At 46.4% G+C, this 24,614-nt stretch overlaps 1 protein-coding gene across 1 annotated transcript; it reads right to left on the minus strand.

Moving 5' to 3' along the window:
• Nucleotides 1-565: 565 nt before the first annotated feature.
• GAA (alpha glucosidase) lies at nt 566-22,999 on the minus strand. The gene is made up of 20 exons (XM_083727458.1): nt 22,887-22,999; nt 21,275-21,869; nt 20,546-20,691; nt 17,771-17,936; nt 16,140-16,236; nt 14,277-14,396; nt 12,056-12,174; nt 11,773-11,904; nt 10,578-10,688; nt 9,998-10,111; nt 9,782-9,866; nt 8,925-9,042; nt 7,978-8,111; nt 7,211-7,362; nt 5,217-5,365; nt 4,840-4,981; nt 3,507-3,605; nt 3,089-3,253; nt 2,816-2,968; nt 566-1,632 (listed from the first exon to the last, which is right to left on the minus strand). The coding sequence occupies exons 2-20, from the start codon at nt 21,800-21,802 to the stop codon at nt 1,573-1,575; spliced, it is 2,790 nt and encodes a 929-aa protein (XP_083583584.1). The 5' UTR covers nt 21,803-21,869; nt 22,887-22,999; the 3' UTR covers nt 566-1,572.
• Nucleotides 23,000-24,614: the final 1,615 nt, after the last annotated feature.

Consider the following 24,614-nt stretch of genomic DNA (forward strand, 5'->3'; position numbering starts at 1 on the left):
ATCTTCTCTTATTTTTTTAAAGAAATGAGTAATTGTTAGGGATTTATCTATAGGGCATGCATGGGATACGGAGTGGCTGGAGCAACCCAGCAACATACTGTTGTTACAATTTTTATTCTATCTTGAATCAACCTTTAATATAATCACTGCATCTTGCATTACATGCAATGTTGTTTACTATTTGCTCTTGTGTCTGTGCCTTATGCTGGGCGACAGCAGCACCATATCCTCAAACTGCAGCAGTTTTTGGCAACCACCACCACCACCACCAGGATATCATCATTATTGTTAACCATTTGGGTGCTGGTAAAGCCATCTTGATAGCAACAAGAGAACAATCTGAATGCACCTGATAAAGAGCCAGTTGGATGCCTGGCCTGTTTGGAGCTTTGAGAGGAAAGGTAAATGCGACAAACAAGGAAGCAGCAAATAGGAAGAAGGAGAGATGGGAAAGATCTATGAGTAGTAAGGAGTGTTGCTTTGTGATCACCCACCTTTTATCAAAATTTAAAATTTTCTGCCACCAGTGAAATAGATTCAACACAAATGAGGGTAAAGCACAAGATTTAAGAAAAATATTTATTGAGAAGACAGACTTCTAAGAGGCAGGGGGGAAAATTCATTTCAGGCTTCAAATGCAAACAGACTCTCTGTATTCCCGGAGTTCCCTGTTGCAGCTGCCTTTCCCCCAAAAGGAGGGGGGGGGGTTTGTTCATAAGAGCTGCTCTTTCAGCAAGCAAGCAGCTTTTACAGCTCTCCTGTGGATGCACTACTACAAAATAGAGCTGCATTTTAGTGCAATAAAATGAGGTCTTGTGCAGAGAGAAACCCTTGATCTGCCCAAAACAGGACGGCAGGGAGACATGATTTGGAATGACTTAAGTCAATTGCCATGCTGTTTCCCCCTGAAAGATTCTGCTCCCCAGGCCAGGAAAGTTTCCCTTCCACTGCCCTTAGTCCTGGATCACTACAGCCAATGGGAAGCTACCAATTGATTCAAGGGGAGCTGAGCTTGGTAGCCAATGAAGTGGGTGTTTGCAATGGCTTCTGTCTGCTTCTGTACCTGCTTGAGCAAATTTGCTCCATCTGGTCGTACCATTAAGGTGAGCTTCATCACAACAAAGCAGCATCTGTCTTCCCATGATCATTCTTTTTTCTCGGGGGGGGGGGGTGAGATATGAAAATTGCAGCCATGTGTCTTGAACTTCATCAGCATCCAAAAAGCAAAACCAAAGCCATCAAATATCTGTCTAAAATTAAGAATACAGAAAGTCCCTGAAGACTCATGACTACTCCCCTTCCAACAGATACTGAGCAACCTGTGACCCCTCTAGATCTCTTGGACTACAGCTTCCATCATCCTTGACACCAGAAGGGTCACAGGCTCCCCTTCCCTTCCCTGCAGTGCCAGAGGAAAACAGGAAACAGTTCTTGCTGCTGAAAAGACACTTTCTGACAAATCACCAAAACATTCCAGTGTCGCGTACAGACAGAATAAGGTGCATTGTTATCGTTGGTTTTTCATTCTCCTGTTGTGGTGCAGAGAAACTGGCGAGAGCTTTTCTTCTTTGCTCAGGACCAGGTGATGAGAAATGGCTCTCCCATCAGCAGGTGGAGTGGGATGGTAAGGATCTGAGGAAGCGACAAGGTAGAGTTAGTGACTTCATCCTGAAATCACAATGAAGGACAAAGCAGTCCAAGCTCAGGTGCTGGCTGATTCATGCTAATCTCCACTGAGACCTTGTGGGGCCATGGGCAATCTCACAAAGCAGATGGGAAGTTCTGCTGTCCCTTTGTGCTTGGGCTTCCGTGGCACACATGGTTCAAATGTGGCTGCTGCCCCATGTGGACACACCAGTTCATGCGACAGGCACCTCTAGACTGACAGCCTCTTGGCAGCCCTACAAGCTCCTGCAGGCAAGTACCCTGGATGGAATTCAGTGCAGCAGTAAGTGGGGTATGCATGCATAGAATGAGGTCCACTTGCACAGCAGTACACTCCCCCTCCATGCCCACCTGTTCTGGAGGGTTGGGAGAAAACCAGAGCAGATTTAGGGAGGGTGGAGAATGGAGAGGAAGGAAATATCACTGCGTGAGTGGACCTCATCAGCTGAATCCCACCCAGAGAAGCTGCCATGCTTCTAAACCAAATCAACAATTGTCTTCTGAGTTAGAAAGTCATGTATGGTCTACACTGCAGCCATCCTAATTATTTCTGAGAATATTCTGTTTCCAAGGTGTAGCTGGATATATAAAGTAAAAACAAAACAAAAGCAAAAGAGCATTTACCCCCAAGTATATTGAGAATGATGTTGTGTTCCCTTGATTTGCATTTTAATAGCATTTACAACATTCAGAATGTTTGAGGAAGTTTCTAGATGGGTTTTGGGGAGCGGAAGAGAGGAACTGAAATACTGGGGCAAGTATTGGGAATCATGGGAGAAACACAGGGAACTCAGGGTAGCCATGTTGTCCAATGCCCAATTTATACTGTTGTTGCTTTATGGTATTTGTTTTGATTTATACATTTTGTATTTTGCTTTGTACCGGCCCAGCAACTTCAGATTCAAGGGCAGAAACAGAAATCTAATAGGTAACTAATTCCCTGAACACTGCAAGCCCTGCTCAAATAAATTTGGCACGCTCAAATCTTTACTAACATACTTTTTAAAAGCGGACTACAGTATATTCCGTTGCTGAAATAGCTCATGCTGTCTCCCACAAAATGTCCTACACCTTGCGGCCGTGTATAACCTTTCTGCAATCAATGCAAGCAGAAAGAGGCATCAGCCTCCACTCACAGAGAAGTCCTTACCTTGGTGTCGGTGCGGTAGGAGAAGTCTGGGACGGGGACCCCATTTGCCAGGACACGCTGAGGAGGGCTGGGGACACCGAGAACTGCCACCTCTTTCAACAGCAGCCCATCTATTTGGCTATTGAGCTGCACAATCTCATTGACCAGCATGCCCTGTAGCCGTGGGGGAGAGAGGGAGGAGAATGACATGATACCCCCACAAAACAGGTGCAGCCAAATGAAATCCCAGGCATTAGGAACAAAAGGAGCAACCTGTTTCTCCCAGAAACTCACATCTCTTGCCAGAAAGACAATCTGTGTGTAATCGCCCTTCTCAAAGGTCTGCAGTCCATCGCCATCATCCCAGAATAGGTCACCTCTTGCTACCCCTTCCAGGGTCAAAGCCACCACTAGGGACATCCCCTTTTTGCGGGACTCTGTGGTGGTGAAGGCAGGTTCCTGGGGAGAGAGGCAGTGGAGGAAGGTGATAACCAGAACATTAAAGCCCTGAAATATAGCTCACCCCCCCCAAGCAATATTATAAAAATATCCATGCACCCCACTAATCATGCACACAAGAACACCCCGCCAAGTGAATCCTATGGCAGTACTTGGCTTAGTAGTTCTGTGTTGTTGTTTTTGACAAAGGCACTGGGTGGATTCAAAGACATAGGATGTCCAGGAAAGGTCGAAAGTGGTGGAATTAACTCACCTGCAAGGGTAAGATGTGACCTGCTCGTACATGGACATTGATAGTGTCAAGTGGAGCCGATAGGAGAACCCATTGTCCCTTGCTGTGTATGGCAGATCCCTGAAAAGCCAGATACAGGACCCATCATTAAGCAGGCATTTGAAATCCTGTGCATGGTGTGTAAAGGCACAAAATGCACAAAGGCTGAGACATCATGGATCACACACAGCTTGGCTGGTTTTAGTTACAGGTAGGTTGCCGTGTTGGTCTGCCGTAGTCAAAACAAATTAAATTAAATTAAATTAAAAAATTAAAAAATTAAAAAATTCCTTCCAGTAGCACCTTAGAGACCAAGTAAGTTAGTTATTAGTATGAGCTTTTGTGTGCATGCACACTTCTTCAGATACACAAGCTTGGCTGGTGCTTGACTGGTATCATGGCTCCCCACTCTTTGAACGCACCTTCCATTTTGCTGGTGTGCAGAAAAGGTTACACACACACACACACACACACACACACACACACACACTGCCCTAAGAGCTGATGAGCTACCAAGCCTCTCTTTACTGCAGCTTAGCCAGCATTTGGATTGAGAATAAATACGGCAGCCCACTTCTGCATTGTCTAAAGGTTAATTTTCATCCACTCAGGATGATGATTCAGGCTACTGTCGCTTTAAGACAAGATTAGTCACTTGACAGTTTCAAGTCAAGCAAAATCTGAAATGTGACAAGTATTTGATCATTACAACCCACAGCGCCCAAAACAAGTATTTCTGGAGCCCATGAATGTGGCCAAGCCTGAAGGACAAGTCATCTACCAGGCAGAAAGATATCAGAAACCACGGCTTCTATAGAGAGTGGGCACAATAATGTTACAAAGGTGCGAGGTCAGTGATGGCCACCTAGGTGAACTCAGTTTTGTGAATGTCTAATCAAGAGATGTGCTTCAGATACAGCTTGGACATCATGGGGAAGGCTCCATTTACTGAAGCTGAAAGGACCCGGAGCAGGGAACTATCAACCTTCTCTGCCCACTGTGCTCCTGATTCCAGTGAAACATCGCAAGCACTTGTGATCTTTCACATTAATTATAATAATAGTTTTATTATATATACCCTGCCCATCTGGCTGGGTTGCCCCAGCCACTCTGGGCAGCTTCCAACACATATAAAAAATATAATAAAACATCAGAATTAAAAAAACTCCCAATAGAGGGCTGACTTCAGATGTCTTCTAGAAGTTGTATAGTTCTTTCATCTCCTTGGCATCTGATGGGAGAGCATTCCACAGGGATAACAACAACAACAATAGTAATAATGGCGGCACTAGCCAGAGGAAGCAGCAACACTCACCGCCAAAAGGTTGTACCATGTGCCCGAAGGGAAGTAGCCACTGACATGACTCTTCCCTGCCTCCAACACAGGAGTGATGAGAACCCCTGCTCCCCACATGAGCTGTCGGTCGACGTCCCACGTATTGGGGTCTTCTGGGAACCTGTAGAGAAGAGATTCACCCCCATACCACTCTGTATTATAGGGAACCAACAAACTTGATTTGATCAAGAAGCAAATTTCTCCGCCTCCAGCTCATAAACGTTCTCTTTCATTTTTTCTCTCTCTCTCTCTCAGGCTCCCCCACCCCCACCCCTGTGGGTCAAATGGCTGCAAGGCCACAGATTCCCCACTGCACCTGACCCTTCCACTGCCGGCACAGCAGTCCGCTGACTCACTCCAGATAAAGGGGTCGGGCAACCGTCTCCCCTGCCGAGTGGGCCTTGTGAAAGAGGGTGTAGAGGTAAGGCAGCAAGGAGTAGCGAAGCAAGAAGGCTTTTCTCATGGCTTCTTGGGCCTCTTGGCTGAAGACATATGGTTCCTGGGGCTGCAAGATAGAGGGAGAAAACATATTAGAAGCATCATGCCCCAAAGACTCCTGCAGAAAGAGGCATTTCCCAGGTCGCCAAGATCAGATTCAGAAAACATCTTTTCCCCCACATGTACCCTCCCCGATACCCAAACATCCTTTTCACCAGGAAGTTCAACACCTGCTGTGGGACACGTTGACACTCTTAACACACTGTTTCCCAGACTTGGTTCTCCAGCTGTTTTCGGGCTACAACTCCCATCATCTCTAGCTAGCAAAACCAGTGGCCAGGGATGATGGGAACTGAAGTCCGAAAACAGCTAGAGACCCAAGTTTGGGAAACACTGCCTAACAGGAGTAGAGTTGATGAGAGCTGAAATAAAAAAGAGTAACCCTGAAGCCAAGGGTAGCTAACGCGGTGCCCTCTAAATGTTGTTGGGCTCCAGTGCCCATCAGCCCCTGCTAGCATGGCCAACAGACACAGAAGAGGTGGGATTTGGAGTTCAGCAACATCTGGAGAGCACCACGTTGCCGGCTCTTGTTTTAAGGCATGATCCCATAGGGCCCGTTGTGCCAGTAACAGAGCACATAAGACTGGGCACTTGTACCAATGGCAATCTGTGACACTACATCGACAGTAACAGTCAGTTCTAACTGTTATGCTGCTGCTGCTGCTGCAAGCAGACCCGAAGATCCTTTACTACAAGGACCCCCATGGCCACTTTGGGTGCAACAGCGGCACGCAGAGCCAGAGCTCTGTAGCAAATAGAGAGGGCAGAGGTCACTGCATGGGATGGAATTACTTGCCACTGAGATGTGCAGCATCTTGAGGGCCACTGTGAAATCTACCGAACCAGAAAGTGAAAACAAATCCATGCAATTATTGCATGGATGGAGAAAACGGGTAGGGAGGATACTATTAAACCACGGTTAAGGCTGCAACCCTACATGCACTTACAAGGAAGAAAAAACAGCATGGAACACATTAGAACTTACTCCCGAGTAAGCATTGCCTTGAAAATTGACTCACTTCATGAGGTCCAGTTAATGATTTATGAGACTATAAAAAGAACAACTAAAAGAGTTGTGCATGCTGCACAATTCATACCATGCAAGCTGTGAATCTAACCATATAGAGACCTCCAGTTCCTTGCAGTTGCATAGCAGCGCCAAGACTACTGGGGTGATTCACCAGCTCAGTATTATACGGCCTTGTTTTTCAAGTTAAGTTGCCCTAACCTTTTCCTGGGCCTCCACACCTAATAGCGTTCTTTGCCACATTGCTTTTAAAACATTATCCGGCCAATTCCTTTATTACTTCTATGCCTGTGGCTATGACCACATCACTGCACACTCTTAAATGAACTTAGAGCACAGGACACTTCTAAATGAAGTGCATTTAGGTTTTGACTCTTACTTCCTGCTCAGTATTGGAGTGGGTGGGAAATGGAGCCTTTGTCTGCTTTCTTCCAACAGCATGAAGCTGAATGTTATTTCACTGTTGCTTCACAAAAATGATTATCAGAACTTTTGGGGGGCAAGCTTCACAGGATGGGTTGTAGTGAGCAGAAGCCGATTCCAAAGATTAAACTAACTGGAAGGATTTGGGGGAGAAGGGATGAGTTGTTCAACAAGCTACCTTTATGCTTGGTTCATGACACCAGAGATCAATCCAGATACAATGGTCCACCAGTCCCTTATCCTGGACCACTGAGTGGTGCTCCTATCTCCCAGAGACACACACCTTCCATTTGAACTCTCTAAAACGTTTAATCCCAGCCATGCTCCCCACCACGACCCCACACACAGCGTAAATACGTTACAAAGAGGGGGAGAGAGCAAGGCGGATCCACCGTCGCTTACCTTGTTTCTACGGTCGTTGTGGTTTCGCATGAAGGGGTAGAAGGCACCCAGTTGGGTCCAGCGCACACAAAGCTCTTCTGATGTGTCACCCACAAAGCCACAGATGTCCGCGCCAACCAATGGCACACCATAGAAGTTAAAGAGCAGCACCGCTGAAGGAAAGACAAGGAAAATACATGGAATGACCTCTTCAGTGGCAGGCTCTGGGTGCAGGCACGATTCTGCAGTGGTCTGTGGGGGTTTTTTTGTGTTTGTATGTGTGTGATATTACACAGAATTCATCCCTGCTAGGGAATTCGGGACGCGGGTGGTGCTGTGGGTTAAACCACAGAGCCTAGGGCTTGCTGATCAGAAGGTTGGCGGTTCGAATCCCGGTGATGGGGTGAGCTCCCATTGCTCGGTCCCAGCTCCTGCCAACCTAGCAGTTCAAAAGCACGTCAAAGTGCAAGTAGATAAATAGGTACAGCTCCGGCGGGAAGGTAAACAGCGTTTCCGTGCGCCAGAAGCGGCTTAGTCATACTGGCCTCATGACCCGGAAGCTGTACACCAGCTCCCTTGGCCAATAAAGCAAGATGAGTGCCGCAACCCCAGAGTCGGCCACGACTGGACCTAATAGTCAGGGGTCCCTTTACCTTTACCTTTAGGGAATTCGCATCTCTAAGTCCAGGAACCTTCCTCTCTCATGGAGATCTGAAAAAACTCCAAAGCAGCATCTTTAAAAGCAGAACATGGCAAGTTCCCGGGACTGACTCCCCAAACATATTTACCTGGTATGGTATAGGATAAATGGTCCCAGGTGCTCATGACATCCCCAGTCCAGTGACCAGCATAGTGACCATGACCGGCAAAGGTGGAACGAGAGATGATGAACGGGCGCTTCCCTCGCACTTTCACCAAAGCGCTGAGAACAGAAAGGAGGGGAAGTTGTGGGCAATGTCAGAAACTGACCCCTGTCCATCCAGAGCTTTGATCTTTCAATAATAATAATAAATTAATTTTTGTACCCCGCCCATCTGACTGGGTTGCCCCAGGCACTCTGGGCGGCTTCCAATACATATAAAAACATAGTATCAAACATTGAAAACTTCCCTATACAGGGCTGCCTTCAGATTTCTTCTAAAAGTTGTGTAGTTCTTTATCTCCTTGACGTCTGATGGGAGGGCGTTCCACAGGGCAGGCGCCACTACCAAGAAGGCCCTCTGCCTGGTTCCCTGTAACCTCACTTCTCACAGTGAGAGAACCACCAGAAGGCCCTCAGTGTTGGACCTCAGTGTTCGGGTTGAACAATGGGTGTGAAGACGCTCCTTCAGGTATATTGGGTCAAGGCTCTTTAGGGCTTTAAAGGTCAGCACCAACACTTTGAACTGTGCTCAGAAATGTACCGGGAGCCAATGCAGGTCTTTCGGGACCTGTGTTACGTGGTCCCGGTGGCTGCTCTCAGTTACCAGTCTGGCAGCTGCATTCTGAATTGTAGTTTCAGAGTCACCTTCAAAGGTAGCCCCACGCAGAGCACATTGCAGTAGTCCAAGCACTGGTGGAAGTGCTGATTTACTGCATCCCATGAGAAGATTCTCAGGCAGAATTTCAAATTCAAGGCGCTTGGCTCCAGCTTATCACCAGCAACAAGCCCTTGAATACCAAGATGAGACTCTGCATCCAAGAGGCATACCACCTTTTGGGCAGGGTCCCCAAGGACTCTGCATGTCCTACTCACTCGTGTGACGCGATGGCTTCGGTCAACCCATACAGATTGTGCAGGTTGTAATGGGAGGACAGGTATTGCCTGCTGGAGGCACAGAGCGTTCGAGTCTTCAAGGATCCTCCTAGCACACCTATGTGGGGAACAGGGGCAGGCAAGGCAGAGCGTGTGAGCAAAAAGGCCATCACCCAGGAGCTAGAAGGCAAGTAAAGCATTCTTGAGCGCTCTTGGTCTCAGGGATCTTAGGATCACTAGTGCCCAACTAGGAGCTCCTGCAGGCTGAAGGGAAAAGGCAACACTTCTCAATACTTACACAAGTCTCTTGACCTTCACAGGGAGCTGCTGCTATAGGAATAGTCTAACCACAGAGAGGTCAATTGGGAGCGACTGCTAAGACTCCTGCTTCAGGATCTGAAGCAGGCCAAACAAGGATGAACTTGTTGCTCTTTGGTGCTCCTCATGCACACCAGCCCTGCACTAACTGGCATTCTGTGACTTGTGATTCCTTGACTGCTTTCATATAGTGCAGTGTGTGTAAATCATGGGTAGAGAACCTTAGGTCCTCCAGATGTTGCTGGACCAACTCCTACTATCCTTAACCATTAGTCTTGTTTTGCCCGGGGCCATAAGAAGCTCCCCATCCCTGGTGTACGTCATGATTTTGTTAAATAGCTAATCCAATGCTGCACAGTGCAGTGATCCAAGCAGAATTAACTGAAGGCCATGCTGTCATGAATATTCCCAAGTAATCATATTTGGAGATTCCTCTCCCCAACAGGTTTATTGATTTATCTTCTATTCCCAGATTCTCCAGTCCCACCCATCATTTACAAGCAAAGCCCCATCTTTGTAACCTTCTCTCTCTCTCTCACCTGGCACATAAGGGGGCTTCTCAAACTTGTTGCTGGGACAGTCTTCCAAGGAACCTTCCACAAAATTTGATGGCTCATTCATGTCCTAGAATGGGGGGTGGAAAGGAGAAGAATCTTGTTTCTCCATCAGTGTAGAAGCAAAGGGATTTTGAAGACTTTGCACCTCCTCCGTTCAATGAACACGACAACACCAAAGTACTGGCCTAAGAAACTCACAATCCACATGCCATCAAAGGGCACCTGGTCATGGAAATCCTTGACCATGTCATGCCACCACTGCTGAGTCTCTGGGTTGGTGAAGTCAGGGAAGGCGGTGGGGCCAGGCCAGACCTGGAAGGTAAAAGGTCACAGGCGTCAAAAGCCATCGGGAAACCCTTGTGTGTCACAATGCTATGCTTACTTGCATCCTTAGAGCACTACTTGTGGCCCAGTTCCACCTTAAAAGATGGAACTAGAGGAAGGCCAATGAACTAAGAAGGCACAGAAAAAGCTCTCTAAGAGCAGAATCCTCTGTGGTTTCCAGGGGAATGGTGACTGCAAGTGTACAATCGCAGCCATATAGCACGCTGAGAATGCAATATTTCAGGGCTTTGCTTGCAACGCTACCAAAATGAAAGTTGGAGCTCCATGAACAAAGGAAGACACGGTCCATCCTATTGTCTCTCCTTGACCCATCCAGCTGAAGTATAATTAGAATATGAATCATGAGCTTTGATTTCACTCAAAAACATGTGCCATTCAGAGCAGACATTCTTTCATGGTCTGCCAAAGCTCAGGGCTCGGGCCCAGGACTCACCTCTCCAATCAGAGGCTGCCCTGTTGTATTTAAGATGAAGACCCCCCGCTTCAGGCCTTCGTCATAAGGCTTGTAAGTCCCAGCGGGGCTGGAACTGCTGATACCTGCATCCTAAAATGAGAACACGGTGAGACGCAGGCTAGGATATGAAAATGCAAGAAAGCATGGAATTCCACGACTTTTGAAAAGTTAGCAGGCCGCTACACAGTATCTCTTGAAATGAAGTCTATCATTTCATAACTACTTCCATTTTCTAGGTCAGACCAGCAAGTCTGGAATCTCACACCTCATGTCTCAAAAGAGTTAGGTCATATGTACCAGGGGATTTCTCAACATATAAATCTACAGATTTAAGAAAGAGAAGTCCTAGCAACTTGCTGCTTGCTTGTTGCATCTCAGAAAGCATCCCAGACCAACAGGAGTAGCCTTAAACCAGGAGTGGAAAATAAATAACAATAACAATAATAATATTTATACCCTGCACATCTGGCTGGGTTTCCCCAGCCACTCTGAGTGGTTCCCAACAGAATATTAAAAGCACAATACAATATCAAACATTTAAAACTTCCCTCATCCCTGACCACTAAATGGTGTTGGGAGTTCAAAAATATATAGGAAAATGCAGGTTTCCAACCTCCAGCTTAAACATTGTACCTAGGCTTAGAATCATTCAAGTTGTTTCTTACTGTAGGCCAGGAAAGTAGCTTCTAGATGGACTGGTGGCCAATTGTCAGGGACGATTTGTGAGTCCCACATCACTTGGGTTGTGACAGGTTAGCTACTTCTACTCTAGAGCAGTTATCTTCAAACTTTTGGGATCCAGGACCCACTTTTAACCAGAACATGCACTGGGGGACCCATTTCTTAATGTTTTACCATATATTTGTATGGTGCCTGTGCTGGTGTCACGAACCACCTCAGATCAGTCTGCAACCTGGCCATAGTAATAATAATAATAATAAAAATTTGTTTGTATCCCACTCTCTCCAGCCGAGGCCAGGCTCAGAGCGGCTAACATCATAAAAACAACACAATAAGCATAAAAACAGACATCAATTAATTAAAATACATCTTAAAATTAATTCAGACAAGCTTCTGAATAGGTCCCGACAGACCAGCGGACGATCTACGATGTGGAGAACCGGCCGTTGTGAAGTTCCCCATCGGTGGAAGAGCTCAGGCTTCATTAACTTACCACAATCATGACGTACCTCCGGCCATCGCGGTGGAAGTCGTTCACCATATCTGGCATATCCCCGAAGCCATCCTTGTTGAAAGTGAAATCTCTCCTAGCATCTGCATAATCCAGGTCGTTCCACTGCACATCCTGTGAAGTCCACAGATGGCGGCATTACTGAGCATACAGGCGGTTTCTCTGACGCTCCGGCCCTGTTGTTCCCCACTGCTCAGTTACCATGGCTCTAGAGGTACATGAGGGAGAAGCTGTGTCCTGGAGAGGACTCCGGGAAGCCACGTACCAGGGGAAATCGTGCCGCTGTCATGTTCTTCACCACTTCCCGGGTGACATCCGTAGATGAGTATCCCCAGCGACACAGGTGGAATCCCAGGGCCCAGTAGGGGGGCATGAATGGATACCCTGAAGGAAAAAGGAATAGGTGGGGGCGGAGAGAAAGGGAAAGATACTCAGAGGCCTCCAACAACCAACAGCATCTCACAAATGCACCATGCAAGTAAACTTTCAATGAAACAGCCTCCAAGATTTGAAGAAATAAACTTCCTCATTCAAATGTTCTTTGGGAGATGGGTAAAAAAATCTAGCGTAAATATGTCTCCTTTAAAAATCTAAGACCGCCTCTTTTCTGTTGCAGCTAAGGCCGGGATTAGGAGCAAGGGGTGAGTCCCCATTCCAAATACTCATGGAAAGATTTTGATGGTTATGTTTATTGCATTGTAATAAATACAAATACAGTGGAAACTCGGGTTACAAACACCTCGGGTTACAGACTCTGCTAACCCGGAAGTAGTACCTCAGGTTAAGAAGTTTACCTCAGGATGAGAACAGAAATCATGTGCCGCAGCGGCAGTGGGAGGCCCCATTAGCTAAAGTGGGACCTCAGGTTAAGAACGGTTTCAGGTTAAGAACGGACCTCCGGAACGAATTAAGTTCATAACCAGAGGTACCACTGTAGAGCGGCCAGAAGAATTCCTTCAGGGGGCAAAGAGGATTAAGGCAGCAGAGCTGGGCATCTCAAGCATAATAGTCCAGGGCTGCCTTATGTATTTTTCAGTGCATGAAGTACATCCATGTGGGAAAAGGGAAGCCCGTGTACAGATGATTATTATTTTTATTTAATAAATTTATATACTGCCCTATACCTGCAAGTCTCAGGGCACTTCACATGGGACGGTGGCAATGCTGGTATGATCACCATCACTGCTCCTTCATTTGTATGGTGCCTTGCCACACACAAAAACTGTGCTCAAAGAGGCTTGGAAGAAGGGCAACAGCAAAACAATACAAAATCAACCATCAGAATTACAATTTCACAATGACAGCAATAATGAAACACCAATGTAATAACAACCATAATGGCATACAACAAAATAACATCTCGGTACTATAACTATAGCAACGTTGCACCTCCTAGCAGTAACAAAAAACAACAGGGGGGTTTAAACAAGCTCTACCTCTCTTTTAGAGGGATGCAGGTGGCACTATGGGTTAAACCACAGAGCCTAGGACTTGCCGATCAGAAGGTCGGCGGTTTGAATCCCCGCGACAGGGTGAGCTCCCGGTCCCTGCTCCTGCTAACCTAGCAGTTCGAAAGCACAAAGTGCAAGTAGATAAAGAAGTACCACTCTGGTGGGAAGGTAAACGGCATTTCCGTGCGCTGCTCTGGTTCACCGGAAGAGGCTTAGTCATGCTGGCCACATGACCCGGAAGCTGCACGCCGGCTCCCTTGGCCAATAAAGCGAGATGAGCACCACAACCCCAGAGTCAGCCATGACTGAACCTAATGGTCAGGGTCCCTTTACCTTTTTTTACCTCTCTTTTAAATCAGAACCAGTGAAAGCAGTGAAGGTCTTGTGTGGGTGCCTGGAGGTGGTTGGAGGATGGATGGCGACTAATAGATTGAGGTTGAATCCTGACAAGACAGAAGTACTGTTTTGGAGGGTAACTGTTCCCCTGAAGGACCAGGTGTGCAGCCTGGGAGTAATTTTGGACTCACAGCTGTCCATGGAGGCGCAGGTCAGTTCTGTGTCCAGGGCAGCTGTTTACCTGTGCCGCCTGGTACGCAGGGTGAGACCCTACCTGCCTGCGGACTGTCTTGCCAGAGTGGTGCATGCTCTAGTTATCTCTTGCTTGGACTACTGCAACACACTCTACATGGGGCTACCTTTGAAGGTGACCCGGAAACTGCAACTAATCCAGAATGCGGCAGCTAGACTGGTGACTGGGGTTGCCCCTTTTAATAACTTTCTAGCACCAACAGTGAACTACCTGAAGTTCAAAATAAAGAGGAGTGCCTATACAGAGAAAGGACAGGCTTGAATTATTGCAGCCCTGGCACTGGATGCTGGTCAGTGCCATTAAGGACAAAGCTAGAAGTTGCTCATAGCATTTCACAGGACCCACAACAGACCAGAGTGGTATTTTTGATGGCAGCAGTTTTGGAAGAGAAGGCACTTTGTCAAGTTATTAGCTAGCTTCTCATAAGGAAGAAAGTAAGTTCCTACCAATGACACCCATGTACTGCCGCACAACACTCTTTGGGTCTGGACCCAGGAAGACGTAGAAATCCAGGATACCACCAGTTGTTCTCCAGGTTAGGGCTGGACTGGGCTGGAGGATCACATCTGAAAGGCAGAAAGAGGCCTGGAAATGGTGGCCGAAGACCAAAGGCACATCCTGAAAACAGATTCCAAAATCTCGTTCCAGTAAGGTTGATCCAGTGAACTAGTGGCAATAAGCAGGGAGGGACCAGAGTCAGACCGAAAATAAAAATAAATTGGCTTTATCTAAACTGAATCACATAAATGATGAAAATTTACAAATTCAGCAACCTCTGAAAAATCAGAATAAAAATAAATAAATTTATAAATGATAAATGATATTAGACTGGGGAATAAAATTAATTAAATAAAGCCTGTATGTAAACCCTAAATTGCACCCTCCCAAAAATTTTACCAGGGACGCAGGTGGCGCTGTGGGTTAAAGCCTCAGCGCCTAGGACTTGCCGATCGAAAGGTCGGCGGTTTGAATCCCTGCGGCGGGGTGCGCTCCCGCTGCTCGGTCCCAGCGCCTGCCAACCTAGCAGTTCGAAAGCACCTCTGGGTGCAAGTAGATAAATAGGGACCGCTTACCAGCGGGAAGGTAAACGGCGTTTCCGTGTGCGGCTCTGGCTCGCCAGATGCAGCTTTGTCACGCTGGCCACGTGACCCGGAAGTGTCTGCGGACAGCGCTGGCCCCTGGCCTCTTGAGTGAGATGGGAGCACAACCCCAGAGTCTGTCAAGACTGGCCCATACGGGCAGGGGTACCTTTACCTTTACCTTAAAACTTTTACCAGTCTAATTTAGTTAATTTAGGTTACTAAATTCATAGCATTATAGCAGTTTAATCTAAAGTGTAGTGGGGGGTGATCACCTTCACCATGCATGCAGATTTGCCCCCCAAATGGGGTTCAGGAACACTTCCCAATTTGGAGCCCAGATACACTGTCACGATTTTACCTTCACGGTTTACAGGCAACCATCACCTTGCATCAGCAGCTAAATCCCTCACCTCTGCAGCCTGATGTGCATTTTTGCCTGTAAATATGCTGACAGCATCAGCTTGCTGTTACCCACTCACTACACCGCCTGATCTGATCAGGACAGATGCACAATATTACATATAGATTCATCTTACATATAGATTTGTCTTAAAGGGAAAGGCTTACAACATATTAGTCAGGCTGCGATCCTAAACACATCCTGAACAGCGGAGCTTCCCTGAGAGTAAGTTCCATGGAATACAATAGAATTTGCCTCTGAAAGAATGTGGGTGGTGCTGTGGGTTAAACCACAGAGCCTAGGGCTTGCCAATCAGAAGGTCGGCGGTTCAAATCCCCGCGATGGAGTGAGCTCCTGTTGCTCGGTCCCTGCTCCTGCCAACCTAGCAGTTCGAAAGCACAAAGTGCAAGTAGATAAATAGGTACCGCTCCGGCAGGAAGGTAAACAGCGTTTCCGTACGCTGCTCTAGTTCTCCAGAAGCGGCTTAGTCATGCTGGCCACATGACCCAGAAGCTGTATGCCGGCTCCCTTGGCCAATAAACTGAGCGCCGCAACCCCAGAGTCGTCCGCAACTGGACCTAATGGTCAGGGGTCCCTTTACCTTTACCACATGCTGAGGATTGCACTGATGGGTAAGAAACTAAACTGCCACAGCTCAAAAAAAAGAAAAGAAAAAGAAAAGAAAGTCCCAAAACATTATAGAATGCTTGAAAAAATGACTATTAAATATATAGTATCCTGCATTTTAAATAAACAAGATGTAGGGCCCTTTGTAGAGGTAGATAGATATAAAGAAACAGAGAACACACTCTAAAGAGATACATTACCCATAGCATTGCTGTTTAGCAAAAAGACTCCATGAGCCAAGCCACCGTCTTCCATTGCCAGGTAGAAGGGGTGTGAGCCATACAGATTGACAGAGGGCTGAAAATGCAGAAACAGTGCATAGTCCACATTACACTACACAGCTAAGCCAGGTGTCAGGGACTGGACTGAAGGGGACAAGATGGAGGAGGAATGGTGGAGATCACTCCCCCCCGCCCCCCCGTTCTCCTGAAGCTTCCAGAGAAGAGGAAGGCAGTACAGTAGTACCTCGGGTTAAGAACTTAATTTGTTCTGGAGGTCCATTATTAACCTGAAAGTGTTCTTAACCTGAATCACCACTTTAGCTAATGGGGCCTCCTGCTGCCAACGCGCCACTGGTGCACGATTTCTGTTCTCATCCTGAAGCAAAGTTCTTAACCCGAAGTACAATTTCTGGGTTAGCGGAGTCTGTAACCTGAAGCGTCTGTAACCTGAGGTACCACTGTATTGAATTACAGCAGTGGTTTGAGGATGGTGACAGCTCAGAGACATGTGAACAGACGAGTTGGGAGGTGTTGGGTGAAGAGAAGAGAAGAGAAGAGGGAGACTGAGACAGAGCAGACAGCTGACACGTTATCATTGGAGAGTATTTCTGACCCCCCTTCTCCCAGAACCTGGCGATCGTTGATATACAAGAGCAAAAGACTCAGAGACAATTAGCCTCTGTCGGCCACCATAAGAGGAAGTGCTGTTACTAGCAAGGGAAGGGGAAGGAGCTCAGCTGGAGCAATGCCATTAACGGGAGACAGACTGCATTCCTTGTCTCTCGCTGTGATGATTGAATACACTCACTAGTAAGAACTATTCTTTGTTTTCTCTGTTTCTCGCTGCCACTGGGGGAGGGAAAGAATTCCCCGAAGTTTGACACCAGGTTTAGTTAGTAGAACAGTGCGTAGAACAGTGCAATGATGGATCTACGTTGTGGACAATAGCAGAATACTTCAGAACCTCACTGCCAGACTAGGTCAAATGATCCTTCCTGCACAAAACACATCAGAAGTCAATGAGAGGATAAAGCATTCCTCAGGCAAATGGTCCTAGCAATGCATATGATGGTGTGCATGCCCACAACTCCATACACACTACTAACTTATAACCTGCTGAAGAATTCTGGGTACTGAAGTCAGGTGAGGCATTGATAATTCTCTGCTGGAAATCCCAAGCTCCTTTCCTAGAACTACTTCTCCGGGAAGAAGGAAAGGACAGGTTTAACTGGATTCAAAAGCAGAAGGGACAAAGGTGAACTGCAACAAAAAGTTGTAGTGTAGAGCAGTGTTTCCCAACCTTGTGCCTCCAGCTGTTTTTGAACTACAACTCCCATCATCCCTGACTAGCAAGACCAGTGGCAAGGGATGATGGGAATTGTAGTCCAAAAACAGCTGGAGGCACAAGGTTGGGAAACACTGGTGTAGAGTGCTCCTGTTGGGGGTTCCAGCCAAGCCATTTCCCATGCTTCTCCCCTCTGTCCTCTGGATACACAGCGCAGTGTGGCCTCTGAGCATGCCCAATCTGTATTGGGCTGTTGCAGCTTTTTGAGAGGCAGACTTCTAAAGTTTTTTCACCCCAGCCCTTCCTGAAACTCCCCATGACTTACTGTGGGCGTTATGTCCCGATTCCATAAGGTAACCCTGGTCCAATTGACATTCAGGATGAGCGAGGTCTGGTGCTCACCCAGCCCAGAGATGAAGCGCGATGGCAGGGAAGTGGAGATCTGCAGGAACTGGTCTGCGTAGAAGAGGGGAGCCACGGTGGTATTGATTCTATTTGGGGGAGAAAGTGGACAATCCCACTAAGCAGACTGCAATGAATTTGCCTTTTCTAGATCTCTGTTCCACTAACCACTCCCAAAGCCTACACCCACACACACAACTTCCAGTGGATTTGTTGACCACATGGCCAGGGCACATGAGCACTGTGTAGCTCAGTTGGCTATAGGAGGCTATTGGTTGTCTGAATTCACTGTGAGAACAAGGAGAAAGAAGCCCCTGAACCAGACATTAGGAACACAAGGATCTGCCTTATACAAGTCCACCTAACTGCCAGTGTTAGACTGGCAGAGGTTCTCCTCCATTTCAGGCAGAGATGTCTCCAAGCCCTACCTGGAGATGCTGGGGATTTCACTAGGGACCTCCTGTCTGGAACACAGATGCTTTACACCGAGTCCAGCCAAAAAGTGTTAGAATTCCTGCTCCGTGATTGCAGTCATGGGATTGCTGTCTTTCACATGACAGTGTATGTTTTGACTCCACAGAGTGGGAAGTGACGGAGATAGGATGTTTGTGTTACTGTGTTCCGTGAAGTGGGACTATTGTCCTTTGTTCTTTTTCTCTTTGCTGCCTGATGCTAGAGAGAGAGGGAGCCATGTTGCAGTGCTCCGTGTGTGTTTATATGTAAATAAAGTAGATTAGCCAAAATGCTGAGTTGCTGAGGTCTATTACGCAAGCTGCGAAGACTCTGCAATCCCTAAGTGTGCCTAAGTGTCTATTGGCATCGGTCGCTGTGATGTTCGGGCTGAAGAAAGCTTTTGAAGCTCCCGAACGATCGACCAGGAGGGAGAGAACATGCCAGTCGGGCATGTGTCTCTGCCAGGGTCCTACTCGAGTGTAGGTCAAGCTCCTGGCAATGCCACTTTAGCATTTCTCTGGTTCCTGCTGCCCTAGCACACCTGTGAATAATGTCACTACATACCCTGAATGCAGAAAAGGACCTTTCAAGCTCTGTCTCACCAGAAAAGCAGAAGGTCAAAAAGAGGAAGTGCTTTAGCCCAGAGTTATAAATACTACAAAGAGCTCTAACCACTGGAGGCTGCTTCTCATAACAGTATTTGCTTAAGGTGCACACTTAAAAGAGGCTACATTTTCAGATAGCAAGTTATGGGCAAATGACTCCAATTCATGTCTGGAAAAACACACATCAGTCGGGCACACACATCAGAGAGTTGGTAATGTCTGAAGTGCCACCTTAGGTAGATTATTGGGTATAAACCCTGGATTGCTCGTATGTAGTATGGCAAATGGCCCTGGGGGGAGCCTGTCAGTGGAAGCCTTCTGCTTGTGCATCAAGGTGAGCCCCCTCCGCCTGTGTGACCCCTGAAATTGGGGGTCGAGTATGATCTTAATACTATTATGTATATAGTGCATTAACTGATTTACCCCGTGAAAGAATATGTACATTATCCTATATATTAAACATAATACATATGTTTAATTAGGCATTCATAATTTACCCCATGAATATCCTTGAATATACTAGTACCTATAATTTTACATAACTGTTTATTGTGCATAATATTATATACGATACGACTATTAAATATGTATTATTAACCTATATATCTGATTTAAAAATGTTATTTCTATCTCATGCATTATTATTTTTAAAATATTTTTTATCAATAATTTATTTACAACATAATCCACAACAACTCATACGTACAAACAAACCCACCACCATGGACAATTTAATTATCAAAATTAAACTCCTATCCCCTTACATAAAGAAAACAAACATAAAAATAAAAGACTTCCTTTATCCTGTAAATGGCCTCCTTATTTACTTCTGCTATAATGCTTCTTTTATATGTGACTATTACAATTTTTCCTAGTTATGACTTAAAAAACCGCAAAGTCTCCTGTAGAAATTAATCAAAACAAGTCCAGGTATATATTTTGGGGCACTGTTTGGTTAAAGTATGCTCTGCATTTTCCCCATTCTTTTTGAAATTCTTGTCTGGGTTGTAAACACTCATAGATCTCCACTAATCACTACCCTCCATAATCTTACATTCAGCCATTACCTGAAATATTTCTAGTAAACATGGAAGTGCATTTTATACCCGGTTATTTATTAATCTGGCATATCACGTGAGAATCATCAACCCCTGTATATAAGGCCCCCCTCCCTAGTAATCATGCCCATAACTTGAGGTTGCATCACTTTTCCCAAGGCCTCTGGTTGTTAGGTCAGGACCATCCTACTCTCCATCACCACTTTCTCACCTTTTCCAAGGCCTCTGGTTAACGGGTTAGTTCCGCTCGTGCCCTTGCTCATAGCATAACTGGTTTTCCTGTCGGCTGGTATTTTTTATTTCTCTTTCCCTTCAGATCACACTATGTGGTGGGGAAAGGAGGGATCGTTCTGTCTGGCAAGCTGGAATGCTTGCACAGACGGAATGACTGAAGAAGCATGATGTTGAATTCTATATATTAGCTACAACATGGGTCTCAGACAGGTCAACTGCCTTCACCCCCACATGCTCTCATTCCTCTGTTATTTTCATACAGCTTTTCAGGCTCTGTTTGACTGATGCTCTTGGCAGCAAGCAGACAGAAGGAGAACATTTGGGTAAAGAAAATCAGGAGTAACTTACAGAACCTGCCCACTGGATTTTCGGACAACAACAAGGCCAAATGGATCATCAGAGAACTGTACAGAGTACAGTGTTGAGGACGCCCGGTTGCTCGTTTTTGGGGTCTCTAAAGGGACTTCATAGCGCTTGTTAACTGGATCCTTAAGCTGTGTTGGAGAAGACAATAGAAGCAGGATTACAGGGTTGACTTAAGCCATATGAAGCCTATGAAGAGATTCCTGCATCACAAACAGAGATGCTGCAAATCAGAGTCTAGCCAGGCTGTCAGGAACTTAGCATCTATAGTGAAATTACTTGAGAGAAGTAGGGGGTGGGAAAAGATCATTCATTAATTTGGGGATGTGCATGTCCTGGTCAGAGTATGAGTCAAAGGAACCAGGTGTTTTTCATGAAACAACTCATCCCTCCACCCCCAATTCAATTAGCAAAATATTTGACTTTATATACAGTACTGATTTATTACATCCCTTAGCCACTGATTTGATCCAAGTAGCAAAATACCCCAATTTTCACCTGATTTTGATCATTGTATATTCTCCTGGAGTGCTATATGCCTACTTGGTTTTGATGTTGTTTTGAAATATTACGCTGAGATTTTTGTGCTGTTTGGGTGTGTGTGTTTTTAATTACATCTTACTGCATGTATAATATGCAGGTTGCTCTGCAAAGATCTTATTTTCTTGATGAGCAGTATACAAATGAAATGAAGTAGGCACAGTCCCTACTCACCGTGAAGTGAAGCCTACCCTCCGTCTCAAAGATCACATCCAGCTGCAAGGTCATTATGTCGTCCGGCATGAAAGTGGGCACACCGCGGGTCAAGCGGGCAGTGTAGCCACTTTCAGTGGTGGTCAGGTTTGCTAACTTGTAACTAGGGTAGCTAGGAGGGAAGAAGCACCACGGCTGCAAAATAGCAGGGCCCTTGGGCAAAACAGGGACATAACAACAGCCCCGGGCTTGGCATTCTTCTTGAGAGAGCAGCTTTTCTGGAGCACAGTCAAAGCGGCTGTCTGGAGGAATGTTGCACTGTGGCTGCGCGATGAACCCTCTGGGGAATTCCGGTCGTTCTATGGGTTTCCGTTTCACGTCCCTGCATTTATTATGATCTCTGCAGGCACTCGCTGCTTCTGGAGCAGCTCCAGGGCTCAAGTTATCATGGACTGCAGAAACACCAAGTATAAAAGTTGCAGCTGTGATGCCAGAAGCCCACAGAATCATGCAGAGACCCTTCCACTTAGGCTTCTCCGTCAGTGGCATAGTAGACTTTCAGGAGACAGGCAGGTGTGCCCTCCTCAGCTGGCATAGGATTGGTTAAGGCATCCACCTGCAGGAGAACATGCAAGACAAGGAACTTAAAGACTTTCTGCAGGCTGCATTGCCCAAGAGTCCTATTGTGTAGTCAAAAGTTCCCAGTCTGCTTCTTGGCATTCATTAGTTTTATCTGACTTAAGGACCCAGCAAGTCAGTTCTATACAATAGCCAGAGTGCATTCCTGCCTACCCCACCCCCACCCCATTCTGCCTAATGCTGCCTCCAAACAACTTAATGGGCCCCCAGACACCCCTTTGAGGACTACTCACATTGATGGATTAGGGTTAAAATGGAGCATTCATTCATGAGTGTAGCATAGTTGTCAACTTTTCCCTTTTCTTGCTAGGAATCCTATTCGGAATAAAGGAATTTCCCTTTAAAAAAGTTGACAGCTATGGGGTGTAGGGGGGGCAGGGGCCAGCAGCCTCCCCTCAATCAATAAAAATCCATAGAAACCTGAGGTCCTACCCCACCCCACCCCAAAAATCCTGGCTACGCCCATGCATTCATTCTAGTTTGGTGGACTCCATTCTGCCTGTAATTAAGTCCTATGCTCCCTTCTTTTTTTCTCTGGAGAAAATGGGGTACAATTCTATATGGGAACTATCACAGTCCCAAATACTACCTGTTTTCTGGCAAGATTCCGTGCCTAAGAGCTCTGCAGCAGGCAGAAAAACAGAAGGTGTGGCTTTTAATAGCACATACAGTACAGTACTGCTATTATACAGTGAAAGGAGGCACGTTTTCCCTGTTTTTTTGAGCAGTTAAAAGGCACGGGAACCCTGCAAATAACCTAAAAAATGGTGACATTACGTATTTAATAAAATACCAACTTCGGAATTTTTCTCGTGAGTCAACACTGCTAACTTTGCTTTTTGTGTAATAAAAATTACAGTATAGGAACCCTTGAAAATCTCACAGTGCTTGATCTCCGAATAAGATTCTTCAGCTTACTCTACCAGGCTTGCAGAACCGGGTGGGGGACACTCAAATATATCCTGACCATTTCCCCCTGCAAAACTTCACTCACCGCCGGCTCAGAAACGCCGTCAGCCAGCCACATACAGTACTCGAGTCCAACAAGAATATTCCGGGTGGGTGGGGGAAATCACAACAGTCACGTGAACAGTTGATCAGGTGACTTCCCCCTAGTTTGTCTTTCGGATTTTCTTAAAGCAAGCTCCGTAGACTAAAGTGGGGAACGAGTCTGTTGTTGTTACTTGAGGCATCATATAGCGTCATGGGGAAAGATTCCCCTGGATTCAAAATACTTTTCTCAGCGAAAATATGGATTCGGATTTGTACCCGAAATCATCAAACTGTGTAGAACTTCAACCTCGAACACGCACACACAGCCACCACGCTGGGGAACAAAAATAAGCAAGAAAAATTTGATAGGAAATGATCGAGGCCGCTCCTGAACTTTGGTATCTTCTAGACCTAGAGAGATTCATTTAGTCGGAACGTGTCCTGAAGAGGGAACATGTTATGCCCTTTTGGAGTAGTTATAATAATGCGGACGCGTGCACTTGCTACTTGTTGCTGCCGGTTTGGGAAGTGGTGTTCAAAAGGGACGATTGGTTTTTCCCAGGCTTCCTCAACCTTGGCCCTCCAGATGTTTTTGGCCTACAGCTCCCATGATCCCTAGCTAGCAGGACCAGTGGTCAAGGATGCTGGGAATTGTAGTCTCAAAACATCTGGAGGGTCGAGGCTGAGGAAGCCTGGACTTACCTGAAGCGTAGATTTGGTGGATAAGGAAGGGTACATCACTTTGTCACCTTTATGCAGCTCTCCTGAAGCCCTGGGAGATGCGCTGGGAGAGAGGCTTTGCAGGTGCTGCCAATCAACAGTGCCTGCAAAGTGCCTTTGGGCCAAGCCCTGCCCTTGCCTGTCCCACATCTGGCATTCTACTGTATATGTCATATAACAACTGGTGCAGAGCTGGTAGGCATGCTTGGTGGAATGGGCCTGATGATAGTCAAATTTGGGCAGCAGGCTGGAGGTTCACACTGGACAGTATACAGGTGTGCTTGCAGAACTAGCATATTTTTTTTCTACAACGAAAAGCTGTTTCAGCCACACATTTTGTACCCCAAATGGATGACAAGGTAGAAAATACACAGTGTGTGTGTTTGTGAAGGGTGTTCACATACAGTATAAAACTCTGAACCAACACTTTAGCAAAAAAGAAAAGAAAATACCCCTAGCTGAGTGCCTATAGCAGGGGTCAGCAAACTTTTTCAGCAGGGAGCCGGCCCACTGTCCCTCAGACCTTATGGGGGGCTGGACTATATTTTGAAGTGGGGGGAATGAACGAATTCCTATGCCCCACAAATAACCCAACACATTCTTTTGTTGTTTAGTCATTTAGTCATGTCCGACTCTTTGTGACCCCATGGACCAGAGCCCGCCAGGCACTCCTGTCTTCCACTGCCTTCCGCAGTTTGGTCAAACTCATGCTGGTAGCTTTGAGAACACTGTCCAACCATCTCGTCCTCTGTCGTCCCCTTCTCCTTGTGCCCTCCATCTTTCCCAACATCAGGGTCTTTTCCAGGGAGTTTTCTCTTCTCACGAGGTAGCCAAAGTATTAGTGTCTCAGCTTCACGATCTGTCCTTCCAGTGAGTGCTCAGGGCTGATTTCCTTAAGAATGGATAGGTTTGATCTTCTTGCAGTCCATGGGACTCTCAAGAGTCTCCTCCAGCACCATAATTCAAAAGCATCAATTCTTCGGTGATCAGCCTTCTTTATGGTCCGCGG

Source organism: Podarcis gaigeae, assembly GCF_964106915.1.
Source record: "Podarcis gaigeae genome assembly, chromosome: 2".
NCBI lineage: Eukaryota > Metazoa > Chordata > Lepidosauria > Squamata > Lacertidae > Podarcis > Podarcis gaigeae.